At 50.9% G+C, this 14,218-nt stretch overlaps 1 protein-coding gene across 2 annotated transcripts in view; it reads right to left on the bottom strand.

Moving 5' to 3' along the window:
• Positions 1 to 2,079: 2,079 nt before the first annotated feature.
• The window catches only part of KDM4A (lysine demethylase 4A), a 41,906-nt gene continuing 29,767 nt past the window's right edge, over positions 2,080 to 14,218 (bottom strand). Inside the window, exons 14-22 of one of the 2 annotated variants that reach the window (XM_065893797.1) lie at positions 13,678 to 13,882; positions 13,130 to 13,206; positions 12,386 to 12,441; positions 10,621 to 10,729; positions 10,095 to 10,280; positions 7,136 to 7,306; positions 3,604 to 3,723; positions 3,014 to 3,106; positions 2,080 to 2,879 (exon numbers count right to left, since the gene is read on the bottom strand). In XM_065893797.1, coding sequence (XP_065749869.1) covers positions 2,739 to 2,879; positions 3,014 to 3,106; positions 3,604 to 3,723; positions 7,136 to 7,306; positions 10,095 to 10,280; positions 10,621 to 10,729; positions 12,386 to 12,441; positions 13,130 to 13,206; positions 13,678 to 13,882 — 1,158 coding nt within the window. In that variant the 3' untranslated portion in view covers positions 2,080 to 2,738. The remainder of the gene's footprint in view (positions 2,880 to 3,013; positions 3,107 to 3,603; positions 3,724 to 7,135; positions 7,307 to 10,094; positions 10,281 to 10,620; positions 10,730 to 12,385; positions 12,442 to 13,129; positions 13,207 to 13,677; positions 13,883 to 14,218) is intronic. The other variant, XM_065893807.1, reaches the window with a different exon arrangement.

The raw sequence follows: 14,218 nt of genomic DNA, 5'->3' as shown, positions 1-14,218 counted from the left end.
TTAGAGCCTCTTCTTATTCCGGGCACAGGACCATTCCGCCCCATCTCGTCTACCCTTTTCAGTTCCGGAGGTCCCAGCTTTTCTCCCACCCTACTGGGGCACAATTTAAAACGTTATTCCCCCGAGGGGAGTTAGGGAAGAGAGGAGGAACTGTCCGGCTGTGATCCTTGGTTGCCCACCCAAAGACGCTGCCTCACCAAAGGAGGGCAGTTTGCCCTGGCCAAAAGGCTTCTGAGGGGAGCCTGCCTAAGACAGGCAGGTGCCCGCTTCCCTGGAGTCAGTCAGTCCGCTGAGGCCTGGGCCTGACTGCAGGCAAGAGGGCCTGTTCCGTGGGACTTGAAGCTCTCATCACCTCCTTAAACTTCAGTTTCCCAGGAGGTTATTACATTTGACCAAAACAAAACGTGAAAGTTTCTAGAAAAATAGTCAGCTGTTGAGCAAGAACTCTGCTGGGGTTACAGAAGGGACTACCCTGCCTGTCCTTCAGCAGGGCTGGGGATGGTAGGGTCAGTGAAATGCAGGGAGGTCTGGGACCCTGCCAAGTCTGGGGAAGTGTTTCTTCCCTCCAAAGATGTGTGCTCCCAGGGCTTGCCAATCCATTAAGGTCTGGCTCTGTCCACGCTCACCTGGGAATCCTTGGGTGCTGGACAAAAAATTCAACCTCCCTTTCTTGGCCCCAGGAGGGAACTGGCATAGAAAAGTAGGTATCTTTGAGACCTGCTGCTCCTCCCTTCCCCCACAATCAGACACCAGAGGTGGCAGCCACCTCCCAAGCCCCAGGACACAAAGAAGCATTGAGTTGCTGAGCTGACCCAAGATTCTCCCGCACCTGGCAGGGGCCAAGAAATAGGACCTAGTGCCTGGCTGTCCAAGACCAGCTGAACAGCTCTGCTGTGCCCAGTTCACTGCCCCTCCCACCCCTGCTGCTGCTGCTGCTGCTCTAACCTTGTCCACCTGGACCTCAGGAACCCAATGGGGGTCCAAGGGACCGGGTCTTCCTCCAGGGAAGCGTCTCACCAACTACAGGCAACTCAGAACAGCTTCAGGACCTAAGGGAAGCACGCACAGGGTGGGGGGCAGGGGTTGTCAATCCCTTGCTTTTCAAGCACCTAAAATGTACTGCCTTCTTTCAAGCTGGTTCTACAATTTTTATGGAACGGACACTGGCATAAACTTACACCTGCTCGATGAAGCTAACAAGTGGGGTCAAGATGAGAGAGATCAAACTCAGTTTTACAAGTTGTGGAAGTGGTCTGGTCCTTCATCTATCACCTCTTCCTTCCCATCTCTAGGGCCAGAGAAGCAAAAGGAGGTACTCACGGCCAGAGGTGCCTCTACTTCCCAGGTCCCACCATACAGAGCCACAGGACCAGAACTTGACAAGGAGCCCATCTCTTTAGGAGGGCTTCCTAGATCCTGCCTTACTGAGTCTTCTTAAAATGCATGGCCCTGCTCCAGAGCCTATGACTCTAGATACACTCCCGGCCTGACCCTGGGCCACTCAGGCTCCTTGGGGCAGACACAGCCAATCCTCTGCTCAACACGTTTTATTGCTAAGGACAAGGTGATGCACCGGTTTTCAAAATAATTTGGTTTATAGCGTTCATACGTAACAAAAAAAGGGGAAGTATTATAAATCTGATTCTTGTATACATACGGTATAAGTGTGAATCCCTCCAACCCTGGGCCCAGGCAAACAAATTCATAAGGAGCAAAAACCTGTTTAACCCCTTCAGTGTTGCCCTCCAGTCCCACCCCGCTCCCAAATCAGCTCCCTCCCACCCCCAGACCAGGGGGCATATCTAAACCCACCCCCTGGCCTCCAGCGGCCCCAGTTCATCTTAACCCTCCCAGCCCCTGCATGATTGCAATTTTCTGTTGACAGACTCACCCGCCAGGCTCTGCCTGCTTCCATCATTAGATCCCCCTTCAGAGTATTCCCCACCCACACCCTTTAATACTGTCCACAGGGGCTCTGTGCCTAGAGTGATATGGGCACACACCCAGGTTACCCCTATCTTCTCCTTCAAGAGAAGGCAAAGAGGTGGCGTTAACTCCTTAGCATCTCATCACTGCAGCTTTGCCAGCACTCTCTTGAGGCAGTTCCAGAGACAAACGGATGCCACAGCCATCTCCAGCCAACCCCCAGGGGCCCTTACTCAGTTCGGCTGAGGGCAGAATTTCACATTTTTGTTGCCCTGGATAGGCAAGGAAGAAAGTAAAGGCCAGGGGCTGGCAGAAGCTGGTCCAGACCAAACATACATACGCACACACGTGCGCGCACACGCACGCACACACACGCGCGCACACCACACACACACACACACACACACACACACATAAATACAAAAAGGGGGAGGGGGCAAGCACCAGCACCTCTGCCTAGTTGGTGCAGGTGATCATTAGGAAGCTAAGTCCAAGGCCAGGAACAGGGCAACCAGCCCAGCCAGCACAGTCGACCCCATTACAGACTGGGGCCCATGCAGCCACAGCGTTCCAGTGCTCAGCCCATCAGCTGGGAGATCAGCGGCTGCTGCCACATGTCCAAGTACGGCTTATTGTTTCATTACAGTGGAATGCGATGAGGGTGGGGTGAGAAGATGATGGGGTCGGTTATTTCATTCCTTTTCATTTTACAGTTCACTTTTAGAGACTTCAGAGTTCCAAGTGTCTGCTGTGCTGTGGAACCCGAGTGCTTTCGCCTTGGCAGCTGGGACTCTCCTGGCCGCTGGAAGCACCTACTCCATGATGGCCCGGTATAGTGCAGGCTCAATGTAATCTTCCCGGTATCTTGAGTTGATAACTCGTTGCCGTTTCTTTTCCTGCTTAACCTCTTTCTCCGTGAAAATCTCATTGAAGCGCATGTCTGAGGCTACTGACTACAGAGGAATAGGCAAGCCAAATGAGCACTTTATGGCCAACCACCCCGAAGAAAAAAACAAGGGGACACATCCTTGCTTTGTTCCCTCCCTCCCAGATGGGAACCAAGGGCACACAGAAAGTACACACTCACCAGTCTAGACTTGACTCTCTTGGGAAGCTCTTCATCCAGCGTGTACACGTCATCTCTCTTAACCACAAGCTGTGAGCCATCCTCAAACTCCACCTACCAAGGAAACAAAGGCCTTTAGCTAAGATATCCCTGACTCTCTCCCTGGTCCATCACGCACAGTGGCAATTTCCTGCAGTCACAGGAAGGGTTTAGAACACTGAAGTAAGGCCTGCCATGTTTGAAGCCATACCTGGCAGACTGGACACAGGGCAGCCCCTAGCTCTGAAAAGGGGCTCAGCGGTCCCCAAGCCCCGGGCCGCAGACTGGTGCCAGTCCACGGCCTGTTAGGAACCGGGCCGCACAGCAGGAGGTGAGCGGTGGGCGAGCAAGCAAAGCTTCATCAGACGCTCCCCACCGCTCGCGTTACCGCCTGAACCACGCCCACCCCCGTCCATGGAAAACTGTCTTCCACGAAACCGGTGTGCCTGGTGCCAAAAAGGTTGGGGACCACTGCCTTAGCTCTCCCAAGAGCAAAGACTTCCTCTTGCTCAAGAGGAAACACTGAATTAATCAGGCCCCCTCCCCCATCCCCAACAAAAGCCTTTGGTTACCTGGTACATCTGGATGGGGTGAGAGGCCACGAACTTGGCTCCATAGACTTGGCCGTCTGTCCATCTCACTTGGACTACTTCCCCTTCAGCAGGAGGACCCAACTGGAGACAGTCCTGACTCTGAGGGAACATTAAGGAAGAAGGGTGAAAGGAAGGTCCACCTGAGAGACGTGCTAAGTCCAAGTCCACCCCATTATCTCTGCTGGCTGCTGCTGCTTCTAAGTGACAGAAAAAAGCAGCCATAATAAACTTAATAAATGTAAAGGACATGTGCCATGATCAAGAGCCCTTCTCATGTTCCTTCAACTGTCTCTCTAAGGGACAGGGGGACAGGGCTCTGCCAGGAAGAAATACTCAAACTTTACTCAACTATTTAAGAAAAGGGTTCTTAGGACTTCCCTGGTGGCACAGTGGTCAAGAATCCGCCTGCCAATGCAGGGGACACAGGTTCAAGCCCTGGTCCGGGAAGATCCCACATGCCGTGGAGCAACTAAGCCCGTGCGCCACGGCTACTGAGCCTGCGCTCTAGAGCCCGCGAGCCACAACTACTGAGCTTGCATGCCACAACCACTGAAGCCCACGCGCCTAGAGTCCGTGCTCCGCAACAAGAGAAGCCACCGCAATGAGAAGCCCGGCACCACAACGAAGACTAGCCCCCGCTTGCCGCAACTAGAGAAAGCCCGCGTGCAGCAACAAAGACCCAAAACAGCCATAAATAAATAAAAACAAATAAAGTTTTTAAAAAAAGGAAAGAAAAGGGTTCTTAACCTTTTTTTTGAAGGAAAGGTAATAAAAGACCACCTACCATGGGACCTGGCAAAAAACTTTAGGACTTTTACTCCCTGCAGACAGGGGAACCCTAAGGATGGGTGGAGTCCTTGCTGCATTCCCAGCAGAGGGCTTGGTATATAGTGGGAGGTCAGTGTATGAACATGGTCATGGCAGCTGAATAAAAGGTCTGATGGGTAGACCTGGGAGAAGGTCCTTGCGGACATGGCCCAAAAAAGTACACATTGGAGCGGAAGCAGGGCAGAGAGTCTAAAATGCTGTGATATTCCAACTGCTCTTACCAATTCCACTACATGACAAGAGTTAGGAAGGTTCTACACGCCAACTCACTTACTGAATAGAAATGGCTCTATACTGTATTGCCAACTCATTATTGACAGGTACTCAGTAACTATATCGTGTATGAATTCAACAACCAAGTAGAAAGTACTGCCCCCAAAAGAATCTGAAGTGGAAGTATTAACTAGCCAAATATGTGATCTGTGATAAATCCCTTAAGTTCTCAGGTATTAAGTTTTACTACAAGAGCAGTTCTCCAAGTATGGTCTGCAGACCTTAGCGGGGGTTCCTGAGTGGGGGTTAGTGAGAGCACGATGGTTTTCACAATAATATTAAAACATTAGCCTCTTTCACTGCGCAGACGTTTCCAGTGATGGTGTGACACCTAACACGGGTGCAACTGCCAGTGCTTCAGCACAAACTGACGCAATGGCCCGAAGCTCTACTACTTGTCGCTGCGTTCTTAACCACTGTGTACTCATGATTTAGGAGCAAAAGGAAAAAACCTGGTTTCATATAACAACGTCCCTTGATGAAGCAGAAAAAATTTTTGTGTGAAACCTCAGTCTTTGAGTACATGCGTTAAGTACTCAAAAGACACTTCTGCTACACGCTGAAGCATGATGGCTGTCTTGAGGAAAAGCATGCTGTAACTGTTTGAGTTGTAAGAAGTAACTGCTTTTTTCATGAAACACCAGCTTTATTTGAAAAACATGACTGACAGACAAACCATGGTTATTCAGACTTGGGTAATGGCAGACATCTTCTTGAAAATGAATGAAGTGAGCCTGTCACTTCGAGGAAAATGGACTGACAGTATACTGCCGATGATAAAACCTAAGCTTTCAAGCACAAATTACAATTTCAGAGAAGTTGTGTCCATGAGCTTGAAGCTCCCTAAAATTTAAAGATTTTTCTGAGCTTAGTGCTACAAATGAAAATGATTTTTTTGGAATTGTCTAATAAAATTTAACGACATCTGGAAGATCTACATAGCCCATTGCACCAATATGGATGATGGTACAAAATCACGCATGAGCGAAAGAGCCATTCTCAGTGTAAGACAGACCAAAGAATGTTAATGTAAGAGGGTATGTTCACCAAGCTGCCTTCAGAGTCTACACTGCAGCTAACTTTTAAGAAACTACCACTCGTTGAGGTCTGGTGTAGTATCAAAGTAGAATAACCACAGTCATCTGAAAGGCTACTTAAATTTTACTCCTCACTTTTTCAATCACATATCTGTGTGAGACCGAGTTTTCTTCACATACTTTAACCAAAACAATATATTGCAACGAACTGAAGATGTGAGGTAAAAAAGGTTTGCACAATTGTAGAAGAGTGGCACTCTTCTAATATTTTTTGTTTTACTTAAAATAATTTTTCGTTTTAAAAAATGGATTATTTCAAATCAGTTCACCTCAGTTTTCATTTCTAATGAGCAAATATTGATAGACATAACCCACAAAAATACAAGCTCTTTTGGGGTCCTCAGTAACTTCTAGAAGAGTCCTGAGATCAGTGTTCTCTAAGTTAGAGATACCACCTACTTCTCAGAGTTGGTACGAGAAGTGACCGAGATACCCGAGTAAAGTACTTAGCCTAGTGTCTGGCAAACTGGAAGAGCTTAATAAAGCATAGCTAGTCTACTGCCACAAACACTACCGATAGCATCTTCACTACATGGAAGTCTGCCTCACAACTAATGAATGGACTTTTAGCAACTAAGTTGCTAACGTGGTAGAGATGTGGGAAATACCTGTTGTTTAAGGAAGAAGTGGCTTCATTCCACTAGGCTGGTGCTCGGTCTAACATGAAAAGGTGGGGGTGGGGGTAGTGGGTGGGATGAGGACGGACGGACGGACGAACGATGGACAGGGGAAACCTGAACTGAGTGCTGAGTCCAGAGCCAGGAAACCTAGGATTGAGTCCAGGCAGGGCCCCCAGTGTCTCAGGTATTGATAACACAAGCAGGCCAGGGATATCTCCAAGCAGTTTCTATTCAGCCCCCAAAGGCATCAACTGTAAAGAACCAAAAGCAAATTCCATAAATCTACTAAGAGGGCATGGCAGAAAAGAGATAACTGGCTAATTCTCCCAAAATCACACAGCTACTAAGCAATGAAGCTGGTACTGGCACATTGGTCCGATTCCAAAGCCTGGGCTCTTCTTCCACTGCACCAGAACACCTTCAAAGGGTAGTTTAGACTAAAATACAAGTATGTTTCAAAGAACTGCAAAAAACGCCAGTTCCTACAAGCTTCTAGAGGAAGCAGGGTACCCTAGCGGCACACGATATTCTTTGTACAGAAAGACCGGTACAAACACTTCTTTCTGTTTGGGGGCCGAATGATGGGACCATGGGCCTGGACAGAAAAGGCAGGCAGGCCCACAGCCAGTCTGCCAGTCAGACCAAGAAACTCCCCCACCCCAAAATGCCCATGAAGCTCCTTGCAGACATTACCACTATGTCCTCGGGATAGAGATTGTCGCTGAAGGAGCCGTCGTCAAAGTTGACTTCATAGAAGGTCTCGGTGGTGAGCCTTACCACCTCACACTGGTAGAAGCGCCCATTCTTGTGCTTGCTAATGACCTTCTGGCCCGCAGTGATGCTCTGCAAGGCCCCCTTGGCACGCTGGAAGAAACAGAGGCCTGGGTTATGCCCACATTGAGCTGACAGGCCTAGCAAACGGGGACCAAGATCAGGGGGCTCTTCTTTACCAGGGAAAGATAAGCGTGAGACAGGAAAAGTAAAAAGGAGCAGGAGATGGGAGCTGAAACAGGCCTTTCCAGATGTCCACACCCCAGCCAGGACACGGAAGAACCTAGTGTCATATTTTCCCCATAAATATAGCTCCTCCCTCATTCCCAGTCCACAACTGGTCCTTTACCATCCTGTCTCACCACAAACTCCCAAAACAGACTCTTGTGACTTCCCTACTGTTTCGAGGAGCTGACCAAACAGCACCTACTAATTCACACAGTTTAGACATACATCAAAGTGGACACTCAACAGGTGATCTGAGGCCCAGGGTCCCCACACAATGCTCCACACAGATCTTAGCACCAGCTCTACCCTCAGGGCCAGGGCACAAAGACTAAGGTTCCCTGGATGTCCTCAGCTGCATACTATACACAGCTCCACAGCTCTGCCATCTCTGGGGCCCTCACATCACCCTTCTTCTCATTCTGAACTTGTCCTTGATGCAAATGAAGTCACAGAGCATCTGGTGGTCTTGTGTCCAACCGCCCCTCCCCAAGCTGCCCAAGCTCTGTGCTCCAGCCATGCTGGCCTCCTTTCTGTCCTCTGAGCATGCGTGCCAAGAGTGTTCCCACCTCAGGGTCTTTGTGCCTCTGTTCCCTCTACCTGAAAGGCTCTTCCTCAGTTATCTGCACATTGGCTCCCTCACATCCAAGTGTCCACTTGTGGACGACCTTACTACCTCTCCTCCTCCATTCCCGTATCCAGCTTTACTCTTATGCCGGCCCTTCTCCCCGTTTGATACATTGTACATTTACTTGTTTCTACGTGTCTTTCAACTACACTAAATGCAGCAGGAAGGCAGGCACTGTTGTCTTGTTCACCAGCATGTTCCGAGCACCTAAAACTGTGCCTGACATGTAGCAGATGCCCAGTAAGTATGTGAAGAATGAATCAGTGAAAGAAATACTCAACAGTACCCTGTTTCCTCATAGCACCAGCCATCTACATCTGCCAATGTGAGGGCATGGGGGGCTAATGACCATCACCAAATCACTACCCTGTTCCAACACAAAGCTCCTATCTCCTTACCACAGCCAGGACTCAACGGTACCTCAAGCTTTTATTCCTCATTCCCGTATCGACTATTTTTCCCTCTTCCTAAGCTCCTAACCCACCTCCGCCCACCTCCTGTGCTCAGTAGAACATCTTTAATGAAAAAGGGGAATCCAGTCAGCCAACGGGGCCCTTTCCATGGTGGAGGACAGCTTGTCCTCTGGGCTGGTGCTCTACTGTGTCCTTCCTTTTATGATTGTTTTCACCACACTGTTGACAAGCCTTCATCGGCGTCTCCTCCATTGGAGTGTAATTCACTGATGGCACTCCGGCTTCTGACCTGACTACCCATGGAACCCCCGGTTTGGGGTGCACCGTGACCACGCCACCAGCCCTGTCTTCCCGACAGCACGTGGCCCTCCTCAGCCTCTGCTGGCTGCGGGGCTCTCCTCTCCACGTCTCTCTGCTTCTCAGCTGCTTTCGCTGCTTCCTGCTCTACCATCTGCTCCTTATACTAGGTATCTCCAGAGTCCAGTTTCTAACGGGAATTAGGTTTAATTATGCTGTTAAAGGCTGATAATATCCAAATCTTAACCCAGCTAATCTAGCTGCCTCCTGGTACCTCAATCAGAATGTTCCAGCGACCTCAAAGTCTACAGGTCTTTCCCTCATTTTTATCTCCCCCACTTTCCTCTGCAAAACAGCCCTGCCCCATCTCAGTTCCTGATCGCAGTTAATACCACATTAGCATCCCTTCCACCTTTAAGGGAGTGGCCTGAGTCATCTTGAATTCACACTCCCTCATCCCTTCCTCTTTCTTCATCCGCTCCCCATGGCAGCCAACAAACCCCGTCAGTTCTACCCACTGTAGGATCCCAGCGTTGGCTGTGACCCTAAAGCTCTCCCTCTGTGTTCCCATTTCAGACCTCACTTCTCGCCTAGGCTAACTGGTCTCCCGGCCTCAAATTCTTATTCCTTCAATCTTTTCTGCAAACCACCACCAGAGTAACTGTTAAAAAAACATATAGCTCAAAATCATAATATTGGAAAAGTTCCCCTTACCTAGTGGAAGAGACATCAAACCCCTAAGTGTGGCAGCCCAGGGCCTTAATCCTCTGGCACTGCCTGCCTTTCCAGTACCATCCCCTGCCACGTTCCCAGAGCCAGTCTCACACGTTCCTTCTTCTGAGACTCGCTCATTCTGTTTCTGAAGACTTCACTGCACTCCTGCTCACAATTCCTTCTTATTGTTTAAGACCCATTTAAGCTTCACCGTTCAGAGAAGTGCAAAAATCACTACTGTATGGGGGTTAATGGTTAACTCTTCTTCCCATCAGTTCACAACACTTACAGAGCTTCTGCGATGTCCCTGACACTGTGTTAAGTATAGGGACACCCAGATTAACAAGACATGGACCCTCAAGGAGTTTATCCAGGAGGAGAGGCAAACAAGGAATCAACCACCAGCAGTTGGTTCCACTGGATTGGGAAGCACAAAGCAGGAGGTAGAGGATGCACAGGGGCCATCTCCTAACCCCATACTCATTAGCAGTCTCCAAGAAGCACAGCGCTTGAGGAGATACTTGCTGACACAATAAATGGAGAGCCTGCAGAGAAAATGATCCCGGAAACCGTCGAGAGGACTCTAGAATGGCACCCTCCTCACCTCCAAATTAGGGATCTTGTGCCGAAAGCAGGTGATAAAGACGACAAAAGGCCAGTCATCTGGCTGCATCATCACTCCTGCAGCCTGAGCACAGCTCACGTGGAAGGCAGTTGGGCAACGGCCATGAGAACACTGCACACAGCAGCCAGCAGCTCTTTTCCTCCGCTTCTTACAGAAGACACATTTCTACAACACAGGAGAAGCAGGCCAATGATTCTGGGAACTAGGATGGTCTCCTCTACCGTACCCGCACCCAAATGCACAGTCCTACGAGCAAGAGCCCACCCCCTTCCCAAAACACGAGGGTACACGCACCCTCTGTTAATCTCGTGTCCAGTCACAGGCATCCTCACTAAGTAGTTTTAACCAGAGGGGGAGAATCGTAAACCATGAACGAAACTGAGGGGTAAAGGATGGCCACTGGGCCAACCAGGCGATGCCTTCCTAAACGCTATGTTCCCCTCTATCCAGAGACTCGGAAACAGGGAAGGGATGTAGGGTCACAAGCCCATCTCTTTCTGCTTACCAGTTTGAAGCGGGGCAGGGGAATTTTGCTCACATCCACTGGACTTCTTTCTGCAATGTTGACAAATCTCGCTTCCAGAATCGCCACCGCACACGAGACATGGACCCACCTGTCAAAAGGCAAAGGCCACCTCAGTCCCCCTGCAGCTCCAAGGCCCTGTGGCCTTCTCTTCTAACATGGGCCTGTCTATAGCGTTTCCTCCCTTACCCAGCGTGACCACTGGACTTCCCAGCAAGTTCCTGGGACCCAGTGAGGTTAAGACCAGAAGCGTCTCCACGCTGAGGAAGCGGAAGAAGGTCCCCACCACAACGTCCCGGGTCAGCGCAGGGTCACACTTCTGACACACTCACTCACCGCCTGTTGCAACAGGAACAGAGCCACAGCTAATTGCGTGTGGCAGGTTCCAGGGAGTGAGAATAAATTAGAAAGCCCCATACACACCTCTTTTACCAGAGGACCTGGGCACTTCCTCAAAATATCTCCAGCTGCGCCCCAATGTACCAGTAATCCCAGCCCTCCCCATCCAGGCCTTTGGCCAGACCTCTCCCGGGGCCGAAGTGACCTCTCCCTTCCTCCACCTCAGACTCACTCGCTAAGGTCTGGCCCTAGCTCCACTAACTCTGAGAGGTCTGTTCAACGGACACCCTTAGAGAATTATTAAAGTAAGTTCTGGGCATTTGGGGAAACTGACACGCACCAAGATGAGATTAACTAAGACGGTGAAAACTCTCAGGATCAAGCCACGTGAAAACCTACAACAGACAGCGTTGGGGCTGCGTGGAAGCCACCTGCAGTGTGTGAGTGGGAACAGATTTGTTTTGCGTGGCCCTGGAGGGCAGACCAAGGATCGTGAGGTAAAGGTGGGAGGTGCAAGCAGAGCCCTTTCCATTGCAAAAAAGGAAGAACTTTAACAGCACTATCTTGCAATTCTGAGGAACACAGTGACCTCAAGTCACCGCAGCAAGTGCCTTTAGAGGAGTGGAAGCAGCAAGCAGAGCAGCCATCTATCTGGAACAGCATGAAGGGGATTCCTGTGAGGCAGGATGCCGGGCGGTATGTGTGCTTCAAGTTCCCACAGGATTTTAGCTGGAAGCAGGGTCTTCACTGCTGGTTCCCCATCGACCTGGGAGTACTCTCCCCTAAGCAGCCGGTCTTCGGGGCAAAAACCTCATTCACCTTACATTTATTTCTAACTCTGAACCACTGAGCCATACATGACCAAGCACAAAAATTCAGCTCAGTGAAAGCGAGCTGCCAGACGGCCAAGAAGCCCAGCTCTGGGCTGAGTACCCAGAACCCTCTGTAGAATCGACTGAGTAGTGGGTAGTCATGGCTGGGCCCTCCTCAACGTCCCACTGTCCTTCTTAAGGACAGTTGCCCTCATTCCCAACAGCCAGGGAGTCCGCCTGCAGGAAGGGCTCACTAGCTCACAGCCGTGGCCACCTCTGTACCAGCCCCAGCTGTAACAAGGTAACTGTCCTCACTTCCTCCACGAAGCCCCCACATCACCTTCACAGGGTCTTTGTACCCTCGTGAGTCCATCTTAGCTCTTCCAAAAGGAGGATGTTACTTACAAGGCTGCCTCAGAGGGGAAGCTCGGGTTGGAAAGTTCTGGGACTGCTCGGCTTCCCATCCTTAAAATTAGTCTTGGAGATGCTATTTCGGCCCCAAACAGTGTGCTTCCCAAGTCCTCGTCAGTCATACCGATGACGGCCACCGCCCTGGCGGCGTGCCTGCACTCGGTTTCAGAGCCCAGAGAACTCACCTGTCGTCATTGGCTCTCTGCAGGGCTCCTCCTCGCAATGAGCACAAGCAGCAGTCCTGCCAAGAAGACGGGGAGGAAGAGTGGTCACCACCGAGTCATTAACATCCCATCTGCTCTCCCCGCCACTTCCTGCGGGCCATGGTAGCGTCCACGTGAGAAAGCAGCCCACAGCATGCGGGGCCTCGCCTGCACAGACCTTGTAACCAGGACTCCCCTGCAGGAAGACAGGGAGGCCACTCGGGGCTGAAGCGCGCCAATTACTCTCCTGACTTAACGTAACCGTCTTCGCTGGTACTGTTAACGACAACTGTAAGCAAAGCCATGGGTGATGCCCTGCTCAAGCTGGGGCGTTACAGGGCTCTGACTGCCTCCTGTGTGGGCACTGCCAGGTTCCAGACAGAGGGGAGGAATACAGGGAAAGCCACCAAGTGAACCATCTGAGTCCACTTTGATGCTCCAACCAGATGGCTCAATTCTTTACAGGAGGTTATGGTCCATCCACAGGAAAACCTCTACTTGGTCCTGACACGATGAAGCAAACACAGCTTCCAGACTCCACCGTGCCCTGCCACAGGTGGGCAGCAAACACTCTCATTGTCGTGGGGATTTACTCCGACAATGCTCACCGACATCACTGTGTACCAGGCACTGCACAGATCCCTGGGACATAGGGTCCGCGTGAAACAGTCCGATCGTGAGCGAACTTGTCTCACAGGGAGACAGCAACAGCATGGAAGCACTCACCTCTTCCAGGGCATTGGCCGAACACCGAGAACACATCCAGTCTTCAGAAGCCTTTGCAGGGGGCACCCCGTAGCAACCTAACAGGGACACCGAGGTGAGCAAATTAAACCCAGAGGCCAGAGTCAGAAGGTAGACCTGCAACTCTTTTCCAGACACTACTTCCCAAAGCTACAACCAAATCTTACAGAAACCCCTGAATTCTAGCATCAAGGCCCCCACGGGTCAGCCATACAGTATGGCCCACAGTCTCAAAAAGTCAGACACTAGATTCACTGCTACCAACACCTAGCGAGCAGCAGAGATTAATCCCCTCCTGGTATCTACAATCAAGGGGACAGCCCAGGGTAGACAGTACAAGCACGGAGCCCAGAGTCACAGGAAACTCAGACTCAATCAGCACTGAACTCCAAGAACAGACACATAAGCAATCTGCACTGGGGAGCCGGGGAGGTCACTGGGAGGTCGCAGGGAGGCCAAGAGGCGGCAGGACTTCCAGTCAGACGCCCCCGCCCCTGGGACTGGACGCAGAGAAGAAGTGAGGCACTCACTGGCATGGACCCGGACGCTGCACTTCTTGCAGGACACTAGGATGCTGGTGCCGTCCTCCTCTAGGTAAGGGGTGGACAGGTTGATGTCCGTGCTACACCCAGTCGAGGTGAAGCACATTTCTGGAATCAGTGGCTTGGTCCTCTGCTTCTGGGGCGCTAAATCTGGAGCACTGCCGCAGTTCTGACTAAGGCTTCCAAACTCCACCTAAGGAGGGAGCAAGTGCACACCTCAGTGAACAGCCCCATGTCCTCAGCTCTCCGCCTGCCCCGTCAGCAGAAAGCGGCTCTCTTCCTGACAGGGTACCCGCTAGGCTCCCAGGTGCACAGCCATTATCCCAGAGCCGCTAACTGAAGTTACCTCCAATGACTCCAATTCGATTTCTCACAGCAGCATCAAACAAAGGCCCCCGGGGACAAGTGAGAAAAGGAAGCGAGGTAAGAGGCAACTGGGATTTCAATCTTCCCAAACCAAGTGGTAATAAAATGCACTGAGAGGCTGGTGAGGCTGCTCTTGGCGGCTCCCCTCTGCGATGCACGGCAT

This window comes from Phocoena phocoena, chromosome 1 (assembly GCF_963924675.1).
Source record: "Phocoena phocoena chromosome 1, mPhoPho1.1, whole genome shotgun sequence".
NCBI classification, from domain to species: Eukaryota; Metazoa; Chordata; class Mammalia; order Artiodactyla; family Phocoenidae; genus Phocoena; species Phocoena phocoena.
This window is presented reverse-complemented; position numbering and strand designations above follow the sequence as displayed.